The 12,539-nt window shown below is 32.7% G+C and overlaps 4 protein-coding genes across 4 annotated transcripts; 2 read left to right on the top strand and 2 right to left on the bottom strand.

Moving 5' to 3' along the window:
- On the top strand, positions 1-1,560 carry BX664DRAFT_53254 (uncharacterized protein). Its single transcript, XM_051549616.1, has one exon. It carries the CDS (start codon positions 11-13, stop codon positions 1,298-1,300), a length of 1,290 nt encoding a protein of 429 aa, XP_051395636.1. The 5' UTR covers positions 1-10; the 3' UTR covers positions 1,301-1,560.
- A 666-nt stretch (positions 1,561-2,226) lies between these two features.
- On the top strand, positions 2,227-3,903 carry BX664DRAFT_271045 (uncharacterized protein; the record flags this gene model as incomplete). The annotated part of the gene is made up of 8 exons (XM_051541127.1): positions 2,227-2,312; positions 2,389-2,660; positions 2,720-2,890; positions 2,962-3,065; positions 3,136-3,264; positions 3,337-3,427; positions 3,485-3,646; positions 3,719-3,903. The coding sequence occupies 8 exons, from the start codon at positions 2,227-2,229 to the stop codon at positions 3,901-3,903; spliced, it is 1,200 nt and encodes a 399-aa protein (XP_051395635.1).
- A 1,032-nt stretch (positions 3,904-4,935) lies between these two features.
- Positions 4,936-6,886, bottom strand: BX664DRAFT_389711 (uncharacterized protein; the record flags this gene model as incomplete). Its single annotated transcript, XM_051549562.1, has 8 exons — positions 6,651-6,886; positions 6,549-6,580; positions 6,400-6,458; positions 6,132-6,148; positions 5,884-5,942; positions 5,795-5,811; positions 5,154-5,237; positions 4,936-4,978 (listed from the first exon to the last, which is right to left on the bottom strand). Exons 1-8 carry the CDS (start codon positions 6,760-6,762, stop codon positions 4,936-4,938), a joined length of 423 nt encoding a protein of 140 aa, XP_051395634.1. The 5' UTR covers positions 6,763-6,886.
- A 1,130-nt stretch (positions 6,887-8,016) lies between these two features.
- BX664DRAFT_389710 (uncharacterized protein) lies at positions 8,017-9,936 on the bottom strand (the record flags this gene model as incomplete). Its single annotated transcript, XM_051549561.1, has 5 exons — positions 8,017-8,141; positions 8,630-8,701; positions 9,512-9,553; positions 9,615-9,673; positions 9,885-9,936. 5 exons carry the CDS (start codon positions 9,934-9,936, stop codon positions 8,055-8,057), a joined length of 312 nt encoding a protein of 103 aa, XP_051395633.1. The 3' UTR covers positions 8,017-8,054.
- Positions 9,937-12,539: the final 2,603 nt, after the last annotated feature.

Raw genomic sequence — 12,539 nt, 5'->3', positions numbered from 1 at the left:
ACTACAAAAAATGTCTGGTCGTGCTCTTGGTGAAAAGAAAAGTTTCCTCCAATACCTGCAATCAGTTTACGCAACAACAGATTCAACTGATGCCTTACAACTCAACATTGTTCGTGCTCATCTACAAATGAATGTATTACAATGGGAAGCTGAATATATGGAACTAGTACGACAATATGTGAAACCTGAACGTGAACTACGACGACGATTGACGACAACACATCTCCGGAAAATTTTGTCTACTGGTGATACTACTGGTTTTGCTCATACTCAAATGACAAATGTGGATTTACGTACAAAACGTGCAACTGAATCGGTGGATCTACCTCTACTTGATGTTGGATTGGATGGTTATCCTGAAGATGTGGATGTTGGACTCAACGGTATGACCTATTGCATATCAAACAGCAATACATCAAATACGGCGTTATCACAACAACCTCGTTTGGGAGAATCACCTACTTCGATATCACCTTGGCTAGAAGAAGAAAGACGGTTGGACTATATTTTGGAACAAATGGATGCAGATTATCTTCAACAACAGGGAATGCTTTCAAATTCCACACCTTCGTCAATGCTACAGCAGTTCACACCAATCGAATATGATGACAAAAGCACGAATATACTGGATTCAGATGTTGCTAGACGATTATCTTTGGAACTGATGCATACTTCTAGTGATCGAGACAGCGATGCCATGATGGATGAAGATAGTATACGAACAAAAGCAATATCAAAGGCAAAGACAAGATCGACCTCAAACAATCATCGTTATAAAGCCATATCCTATCGTCAATTGAATGCTCATATTTTATCCGAAGCGACTATTCTACGATCAAAAAGCTCTCCTTCATCTCCCTCTACTGTACTTGATCAACATTTATCTCGTATTCCACAACGTACATCAGCAGAAAGGCGTAAACAAAATTTGGACTCGACTTCATCATCTCGGCAATCTAGTCATGGGAATCGAAAGCGACGTATTGCAACGAAATCGTCAGCAGCAGTACCTGTAGATAGCAATCATAATGACGACGAAACTTCACCTGGAAAAAAAGATATTCCTCTCAATGGATACCGGTATGGATACAAAGGATCAACGGAACGATTGCAACAAACAAGCGGTACATATGTTCGACCTAGGGCATCTGCAAGCGCAAGTCGGATATATGCTCATCATCAACATCACCATCAAGTACCAGGTGGGGACATCAACAACTTCGACAAAATTACCCAAGCCTCAGACCAATATCAGCTATACATTACCACCACCTCCTGGGAAATTGACCATGACTTGTAGTATACCAAGATCATCAGGGGCAAACCACAACATCTTCTTCTTTCTTCCTCATCTACTTCAATCCTTCGAACAACCGCTACAAATACAAGATCGGTACGTCAACGATTGGAAAGCAAATCATCTATTGAAGTCTACACTACAGTGCGTGAATTGGTGCGTGAAGAATCTGATGAAGAATTCCAAGCAACAGATGTCGATGAATCAGATTCTGACGAGGAATAAGTGATGAACAGCAGCAACGACAGGATGGGAATAAAGGACACAAGAAGTAAAATAATATCATCACAACTGCGGCTATGGAAAATGACAACAATGACTCAGCTTTGGAAGGAAATGAAGATGATGGTGATGACCAATAGTACTGATTTTGAAATGGATGATAATGAATGGCAATTTCACGACAAGTCGACGTATCTTCTCTTTGACACAAACGGATGAATATGATGAATCACTTTGTCGAGACAATACAAACTCGTTGCTTGGAAATACGGTTCAGCTTTATTTGCCACAAGAAGACCAACAAGAAATATCTGGAAAAGGACAAAAACGGTATCATCATCATGATCATCATCATTCTAGGAACCGATATCATCCATCAGGTAGAAGGACACAATCGGCAGCTTTACCTCATCTTACATTTGATCCTGAAGATAACCTGGACGATACTGACAACTTGGCAAACTTACAGCAACAACCTACAAATCATTACCATACGATATCTGCATTTTCTGATACTCGAAATGGGTCGATTCATCTTTCAACATCAAGAATATCAACGACGTCCAGCAATCCATTGGTATACGGTAATTACAAAAAAAAAAAAAAAAAAAAAAAAAAAAAAAGCAAAGGAAGATGGAATATATTGAATTCATTTTTTTCCCTTTTTGTGAATAGATTCTCCAAGTATCGACATTTCTTCAAATGTCATGGAACGAAATTCAATTGTAAAGGCGATCGCAAATATATTGGCTGAAAGAGGAGTTGGGAATCTTTTACCATTAGAATACCCATTGTAAGTGATCACTATTTAGAAAAACAAAAAAAAAAAAAAAAAAAAAAAAGAGATGTTCATTATATTTTATATATAGATCACCATTAGAACATGTCTTTCCGAAATCAATTATTGTAGTACGTGAAGATGAACCTAGTACAATTGTGGCAGCTGCATTATCATCGGATGATTATATCGGACGACTCTTTGAAATTAGAGAACAGTACATGATGGACAATAATACGACTGAAGAAACCAATAATGAAAAACTGGCCACAGGTATCGACACATCTACTTCTGGGATTACATCTTCCGATCTATCTATTGAACGAACTTTACGATCGAAATCTGGCATTCATATGAAGTCTTGTAAGTTTGATTTGTTCGATACTATTTTGTTATTGACCATTCCACTTTGTTATATTTAGATTTCACGGATGGAACAACAAAATTCTTTTGCAAGATCTTTTTTGCTGAACAATTCGATGCCTTACGAAGAAACTGTGGTTGTGAAGAAAGTTTTATTGCATCTTTGGCGCAATGTGCAAAATGGGATTCATCTGGTGGCAAATCTGGTTCCACATTTTTGAAAACAAAAGGTAAGAAAAAAAAAAGAGGTATCATATAAACCTATATATACTAACATTCCGTCTTTTTTTTTTTTATGTAGATGGTCGGTTCTTGTTAAAACAGATTTCAAGATATGAAATGGATGCATTTTCGAACTTCGCTCCTTCCTATTTCCAGTATATGTCTGAAGCCTTTTTCCATGAAGTAAGTAGTTATAAAGTAAGAAAAAAATATATGAAAGATAAATCTCACCAATGTCTGTTGTATTAACTAGCTACCCACTGTACTCTGTAAGATTTTTGGATTATATCGTGTTGGGTACAAGAATATGACCACAGGACGATCCATTAGAATGGATATCTTGGTGATGGAAAACTTGTTTTATGATCGTTGTGTTCAAAAGGTAAAAAGTGAAAAAAAAAATAGACCGATCACGGAAAAAAAAAAAATAGAAGAACTCATTTTATACTATTAGATCTTTGATTTGAAAGGATCTATGCGAAATCGACATGTTCAAGTGACAGGCAAAGAAAATGAAGTTCTTTTAGATGAAAACATGGTAGAATGTAAGCAAAAAAAAAAAAAAAAAAATGATGATGGATAAACTTATATATGTTTTATAGATTTGTTTCAATCACCTTTGTTTTTATATTCCCATTCAAAACAAATGCTTCGTGAATCTCTACACAATGATACTCTATTCTTATCTCGTTTGGATGTAATGGATTATTCGTTATTGGTGGGTATTGATGAAGAAAAACAAGAACTCGTAGTTGGTATAGTTGGTAAGCTCCAAAAAAAAAAAAAAAAAAGAAAGATTAATATATCAGTAGACTTATCTTTTTATATATATATAGATTTTATTCGTACATTTACGTGGGATAAGAAATTGGAAAGTTGGGTCAAAGATTCAGGCATTTTCGGTGGTGGAGGCAAGGAACCAACCATCATCTCACCTCGACAGTATAGAATTCGGTTCCGGGAAGCTATGGATCGTTATTTTTTGATGGTACCTGATTTTTGGACGACTATCAATATTTGATTATTATTATTATTATTTTGGTTCTTCTTTCTATAACAAACTGATTCTACGATTTCTCATTGTTAATCTTACTATTATTAGTTGTTACTATTACTTATCCTCCTCGTATTAGAAATACCTTGACTTTTTTTTTTTTTTTTTTTTTACAAATTCTTTTGATTTTGTTATATCTCTTTTGATACCCTTCCTCCTTTCTTGATTATCTAGTCAATGAAATAAATATACTATTCCTTCTTTATTTGTTCTTCTTCTGTCTCTATCTTTTCTGATTCCTTCATTTTAATCATCATTCATTAAGAGTTCAGTCTAAATCATCATCTTATTATTATTATCATTTATTCATCTATTCAACTTTCTTTTAATGCAAATCATAAGTGTTTCCATAAATGGTATACATTCAAAGTCCGTTATCAATGTGGGGTGTGTTGGATCAAAAAAAAAAAAGTCGACCAACTTTTTTTTTGAGATTGGAACCTCCAGAGATCAAAAAAATCTGGGAGATTGAAAAAAAAAAAAAATTGTTGGAGAAAATGGAAAAAAGTTGGACCAAGCTCTGACAAAAGAAAAATTTGGCGCACTCTTCACTTTTTTTTTTTTCCTTTTGCATTTTTTATTTTTTTTTTACCTTTCTTTTTTTAATCAATGACTCTTTTGAACATTGTAAGTTACCATTATACATTACTTTATTAATCTATATTTAAAAGTCACTCTTTATATATATTATACTTACTCTATACTTATTCTTTCTTCTTCTTCCTCTTACTCTTTCATATTATGAACTAATCTATTTTTGTTTTGTCTTTTTTCTGTTTTACTCTTTCTGTGAACATATAATAGATAGATATATGAAGAAATATACAATAGAATTAACTGGATTTATAAGTTTTCTATTGGACAAAAGAACAGAAAGTTAGGGAAAAGTATCCAACTCTTTATCATGGAAATTAGTTTATTGAATAGTTTAGTCTTTTAGTTATAGATATTATATTTTCATTTAAATAAAATCATACTTTTATTATTGTTATTTCACTATTATTTATCTATTTGTCCTCTATCATCATCCTTATCGAAAGGACTAATAAGAAAGAATAGTATGATTATCATTTTAGTTTTACTAAAAAATAAAAAAAAAATCCATATACACATCAGTATCTGTTATTTCTCTTCATATATTACATCCATCATTTTTAAGAATAGATATTCTCTTATTATCAATCATCATCACCACCCATGATAATAGCAAGTTGTACCTGTATACTGTTGACTGTTCGTCTTCTCTCTTAACGAAAATAACGATCTCGTTGATGACACCGTAGGATAGACCATGCACTTCACTATATAATACACTCAAAGAAACATTTTTATTAAATCATCACAACAATAGATAGTAGCAATAGGTACATACACAAAGCATCATAGCAGGATAATTTAAATAATCAAACATTTTATTTAAATAAAAGAGTACTTTTACAGGAGAAAAGAAAGGGAATAAAGAAAAAAAGTAACTAAATACCAACAATATAAAGAATATTTACAATACTGGTGATAATAATGACAATGGTAATAATAGTAATAATACTAATGGAGACAGAGATGCCAATCAAGTAGAAAACAGAATGAGAGACCAACCAAATAGGAAGAAACAAAAAAAAAAAAAAAAAAAGACAAGGACTAACCATGTAGTAAAGGGTTCTGGAAGAAAATACCATGACAACGAGAGACAGATGAAGGAGACGGAAAGAGAGAGACCAACCAAGTAAAAAAAGAGACGAAGAGACCACACAAACATGAGAGGGAACAACAAGAGAGAGAGAGAGACACCCTACCATTAGAGAAAATAATCAACCAAGTAGGAAGAAAAAAAAAGACCTTCAAAAGTACCTGTACATACAAGTTGACTTGCATTTGCTGTTCAGTCCAGAGTCCAATAGTAAATAAGATAAAAAAATAAAACGATTAGTTCCTTAATCTATGTCTTACCATCATAATTGTCATTCCATCCACTCCCAAACCATTAGAAGAGCCGTAACCAGCTAAAACTAGAGAGAGAGAAAAAAAAAAAAAAGGAAAGAAAGATGAGAGAAATGAGATAGAAAGGAAAGGAAAAGAAATGAAAACTCAGTTAGATAAAACAAGAAATGAATTTATGAGTTGGCTGAATTAAAGTATCTCTCAAAGCAATCACGTATGTTTTCTTTTCTTTTCTTTTCAATAAAGAAGATTTAGACTATATAGACAGTAATATCTAAAAGATCAATAAAATAAAAGAAGAAATACATTAGTATCATTTCCTTTTTCATCTATTATCTTTTTTAGACTTATCATTTTGCACCATTGATCGTTTTATATCACTGTTTTGTTTGACTAAAGGTTAATATAAAGTAATGATGATCATTCGAGATTTGATAGTATAAACAACAGCCATTGTATCTACAGATAAAATCAACCAAAAAAACAATACTCCATCACTGTTATTCTTATATATATCAATGTTACCTTGTGTATATCATCTGACAGCGATACCGTATCAATCCCCATACAATAAAAGGAAGGATCTAAAAAAAAAAAAAAGAGAGAGAGAGAGAAAGAAGCAAGTGATTGTACGTAATATTGATTGATCATCTTTTTCTTTCCTGACAACTTACTGATTTGATTGTATAGACGACAATCATGATACCTACAAATTAAAAAAAAAAAAAAAAAAAAAACAGATGAGTAGCAATCTGTTACTCCTTCTTTTTATATACATGTTACCTTCTCAATAACTAGTGGATGTCTTGTATCATATTGCAATTGAATGTCATCATCATCATGAGTTCGGAGAGAAAGAAGGGTTGCCACTAGCAGTACATCTGACATTTTAAGACCATCAAGGTAGGTAGCTTGTTCCGGTTTTAATAGATACGCTCCACTGACCAGTTATGATATTATCCCCTAATTCTTTCCAAACCATACCGCAAATGGCAGGACTTCCAAGGACTCCAGCATGAAACAACACGGCTTACAGGCGATATACTGTATTCCCTGCATGTTGCCTTCTAGTCTCCACCTACTTGAGCACTAGATCCAGCCCCTAGATTCATAAATGATCCTAGACACCAGTCATCCTCGACCAAGTCCAATGCCTGTTAGATAAACAAAGATCATCCCGCCATGATCTTTGAGTATCACCAAAAGCTAAGTATAAAACGATGATGATCATTCGACATTTGATTGTATAGACGACAGTCATGATACCTACAAATTAAAAAAAAAAAAAACAAATGAGTAGCAACCTGGTACTCTTTTTTTTTTTTAATACATGTTACCTTGTCAACACCGGTGGATGTTTTATATCATATCACAGTTGAATGTCATCATCATCATGAGTTCGGAGAGAAAGAAGGGTTGCCACTAGCAGTATATCTGACATTTTAAGACCATCAAGGAAGGTAGCTTGTTCCGGTTTTAATAGATACGCTCCACTGACCAGTTATGATATTATCCCCTAATTCTTTCCAAACCATACCGCAATTGGCAGGACTTCCAAGGACTCCAGCATGAAACAACACGACCTACAGGCGATATACTGTATTCCCTGCATGTTGCCTTCTAGTCTCCACCTACTTGAGCACTAGATCCAGCCTCTAGATTCATAAATGATCCTAGACACCAGTCATCCTCGACCAAGTCCAATGCCTGTTAGATAAACAAAGATCATCCCGCCATGATCTTTGAGTATCACCAAAAGCTAAGTATAAAATGATGATGACCATTCGACATTTGACTGTATAGGCGACAATCATGGTACCTACAAATTAAAAAAAAAAAACAAATGAGTAGCAATCTGGTACTCTTTTTTTCTTTTCTTTTTTTATATACATGTTACCTTGTCAACACCAGCGGATGTTTTGTATCATATTGCAATTGAATGTCATCATCATCACGAGTTCGGAGAGAAAGAAGGGTTGCCACTAGCAGTATATCTGACATTTTAAGACCATCAAGGTAGGTAGCTTGTTCCGGTTTTAATAGATACGCTCCACTGACCAGTTATGATATTATCCCCTAATTCTTTCCAAACCATACCGCAATTGGCAGGACTTCCAAGGACTCCAGCTTGAAACAACACGGCCTACAGGCGATATACTGTATTCCCTGCATGTTGCCTTCTAGCCTCCACCTACTTGAGCACCAGATCCAGCCTCTAGATTCATAAATGATCCTAGACACCAGTCATCCTCGACCAAGTCCAATGCCTGTTAGATAAACAAAGATCATCACGCCATGATCTTTGAATATCACCAAAAGCTAAGTATAAAACGATGATGACCATTCGACAATTGATTGTATAGACGACAATCATGATACCTACAAATTAGAAAAAAAAAACAAATGAGTAGCAATCTGGTACTCTTTTTTTCTTTTCTTTTTTTATATACATGTTACCTTGTCAACACCAGCGGATGTTTTGTATCATATTGCAATTGAATGTCATCATCATCACGAGTTCGGAGAGAAAGAAGGGTTGCCACTAGCAGTATATCTGACATTTTAAGACCATCAAAGTAGGTAGCTTGTTCCGGTTTTAATAGATACGCTCCACTGACCAGTTATGATATTATCCCCTAATTCTTTCCAAACCATACCGCAAATGGCAGGACTTCCAAGGACTCCAGCATGAAACAACACGACCTACAGGCGATATACTGTATTCCCTGCATGTTGCCTTCTAGTCTCCACCTACTTGAGCACTAGATCCAGCCTCTAGATTCATAAATGATCCTAGACACCAGTCATCCTCGACCAAGTCCAATGCCTGTTAGATAAACAAAGATCATCACGCCATGATCTTTGAATATCACCAAAAGCTAAGTATAAAATGATGATGACCATTCGACATTTGATTGTATAGGCGACAATCATGATACCTACAAATTAAAATAAACCAAATGAGTAGCAATCTATTACTCTTTTTTTTTTTTTATATATATACATGTTACCTTATCAATAACCAGTGGATGTTTTGCATCATCTTGATTGTATAGGCGACAATTGTGGCATCTACAAATAGAATCAGTAAAACGAGTACTAGTTCATCACTATTATTCTCTCTCCTTTTTTTTTTTTAATGTATGGATTACCTTAGTTACATGGTTCACCAGTGTTGATGTATCAATCATAAAAGTGAAACCAAAGGAAGAACCAAGGACAATTTACAAATAGTATAGGCGAAACCGAAGCTATTGATTTTTGTTGAAAGGAATGGAGAGTACCACAAGACGAAGGGATAATAGTCCAAGGTCATGGGAGAAAACAATAAGTGGAAGACATCATACCAAGTGAGAGGGACAAAAAAGAAAAGAAAGACAAAGACCAACCATGCAAGAAAGAGATTTCGAAGAAAGCACCATGACAATGAGAGACAGATAAGGGAAAGGGAAAGAGAGAGAGAGAGAGAGACCAACCAAGTAAAAAAGAGAAGAAGAGACCACGCAAACTCGAGAGATAACAACAAGAGAGTGAGAGGCACACCATACCATTAGAGAAATAATCTTGAAGAAACCAACATCATAGGAGAGAATAACCAACCAAGTAGGAAGAAATGAAAAAAGATCTTCAAAAGTACCTGTAACACAAGTTGACTTGCATTTGGTGCTCCGTCCAGAGTCTAATGGTAAAAAAGATAAAAAAAAAAAGAAAAACGATTAGTTCCTTAATCTATGTCTTACCTCCATTCTTGTCATTCCAACCAGTTCCAAACCATTAGAAGAGCCATAACCAGGTAAAGCTAGAGAGAGAAAAAAAAAAAAAAAAAGAAGGAAAGAAAGACGAGAGAAGGAAGGAAAAAGAAAAGAAAAGATACGTGATTGCTTTGAAAGATACCTCAATTCAGCCAACTCATAAACTCATTTCAATAAAAAATATTTAACATCTATTATTTTTTTTTATACTTATCTTTTTACACCATTGGCTTGCTTTGTATCATCGTTTCGTTTGACCAAAACCGAGAAGAAAAGAGATCTTGACAAATGGAAAAACCAGAAGAGTCATGAATTAACACAAAACAAGTAAGTAATTATATTTTATACTGACTTTTTATTATTTTATTTTATTTATTTTCTAAATTGACAATTGTAGAATAAGAATCCATTACTGTCATTGTATTTTATATGTTACCTGTCATTATTCCAATATGGAGACGCGAACAGAGTGCGGAGAATGAATGGAAAAAGTGTGGAGAAATGGAAAGAGAAAGAAAGAAAAGAAAAATGTGGGGAAACGAAATAAATAATAAAAAAAAGAAAGCAAAAGCCCGAATAGATAAAAGTGACGTACCAAAAGTAGCAAAATAAAGAGAAAGAATATATTGTAATGTGATAATGAATGTACAATTAAAAAGTAGATTAGTTTTTTGACATTTTCCTTTCAATGTCAAAAACTAATCTACTTTTTCTTTCACTGTTGATAATACATTTAGATCGAGTCAAGAATACAATATATGGCAAAAAAGGGAAAAAAACGACAAAGTATATGAAAAAGAGAATTAATATGATTCCATGTTGTTTCTTGTTTTTCATATTATTGTTAGAAAGTCTTTAAACTCTGATTCTCTTTGCTTGGATTCAGCTGTCATTTAATTTATTTAAGGAACCAGGTACAGAAATGCATTGATGACTGTTCGAGAGCTAATAACTAATAATATTAGAGAAAAGTAATAATTATGATTTTATTAAAAAAAAAAAAGAATGTAAATATATATAATTGATATACTAAGTATCATTTTAAACTACAAGTAAAAAGAATCACTAACGATTCATAAGCCAGAATAAAAGAAAAAGATACTTCTAATTGATTGTATAATCCAACCCAGTTGAATCCTATAATATATCCTGTTCATCCATGTTATCCACACCTTATGACAATAGCACGTATTCATTTCGTTTAATTCTGTGATCCTATTGTATATCTATCCATTCCGCTGATTCAGATGTATAGCCACTTTGCGTAATTATCCTATTGATACTATATTTGAATGATCAAGACTTCATGTATCTAGATTTCTTTCTTTCTTTTAGACATATATTCAGTGATGATGATCGTCAAGGATACCAATTATGAAGTATGAGAAGAAGAAAAAATGGTAATTCTAGATGGATGGATGTTGTAGTAAAAAGATCAAGATCAGAAGAACGTATATATAAAAAAAAAAGGAAAGAGGTTAGAAAAAAAAACAAAAAGAAGAAAAGCATTTGTTTTTGAAACTTACCTTTAATAAGAGTAAATATTTGTGGAATGTGTAAAAAAAAAAAAAAAAAAAAAGAAAGAAAGAAAGAAAGAAAGAAAGAAAGAAAGAAAGAAAGAAAGAAAGAAAAAAGAAAAAGATTTATTTTATATGTCTACCTGATCGGAACCAGTTTAAAAAAATCCTGCAAATCAAATCTACCAATCATAAGGAATCACATAGGTTTAAGTTTTTTTTTTTGAATTGATTTTTTTTATTATTGATTATAGTAACATCATAATGATGATGATGATGATATATTAGAATAAATACTTTCAAGTGAATGTCTTGATCACTTATTTCATATTCCTTGTATTCATTAAATTTTGAATAATCATGATAGTGAAGAAAGATTACAAAAGAAAAAGGAATATCAAGCATAGAAGTTAAATCAATTTGAACAACTTTTTATTATGGAACATCAATTACATTCATATAGAATAATAAATCAGTTTAAATATCATAAATTGATTACCTGATAATATAAAATAATAAAGTAATGAATATAAATTATGAAAAGCGGTAGTTGAACATCCAAAAAAGGAAAGGCTCAATTCATGAGGTTATATAAAATAGACCTCACATTTTTTTATTTTCTCACACTTTCTTGTTCTTTTTCTTCTTCTTTATCACTACTGTTATAAACTTCTTTTTTTTTTTATTTTGTATAAAAAGTAAGTAAAGATATAATAAAAGGGACTTGATATATTTGTTAACCAAACTCTCTCTCTTTTTATCTTGTTATAGAAATACCATCTCTTCACTCTTGTTTACAAACTGAATCCTCGATATATATTCAATAGATCATGAAACTATAACAATGGTACTATAACTATCAAAGGTACTACTATAAATCCAAAAGAAAAAAAAAGAAATAGTAAAATAATAAGTGATTTGGGTATGGCTGCGATTCCCATTCTTTCCTTTTTTTTTTCTCAGCAGTATTCCAGTATAATGCCTATGGAAAGGCTATTGAATATATCTATCAATTATGGTTATCAAGCACAAACAAAACACAATCAAGAATATTATCTTTGAAGGTAAGACTTAAAATACGATAATGAAGGATCTGTCAATCAAGGTATCACTTTTTTTTTTTTTTGTTGATGGGTAGTGTCACAAATACAAGATTTAGCTGTTTATATGTTGCTCTTTTCTCTATAAAGGCATCCTTCTTATCAAGATGGTTTGAATTCTTATCATTTATTTATCCTCGTGGAAATTGATATCGTTATCATTACTATCGTTGTCATCCTTCAACTGTTATTGGTATAGGTTCCAACTACAGTGGAATATATACTACACATATCAACCATTAACATTTATTTATTAAATAGATAGGTTGTCATGATACAGGTCCATCAGTCTTATT

The sequence above is a fragment of the Halteromyces radiatus genome, assembly GCF_025201355.1.
Source record: "Halteromyces radiatus strain CBS 162.75 chromosome Unknown BX664scaffold_17, whole genome shotgun sequence".
Classification (NCBI taxonomy): Eukaryota; Fungi; Mucoromycota; class Mucoromycetes; order Mucorales; family Cunninghamellaceae; genus Halteromyces; species Halteromyces radiatus.
Note: the sequence above shows the minus strand (reverse complement) of the source record. Positions and strands in the feature narration are given on the sequence as shown.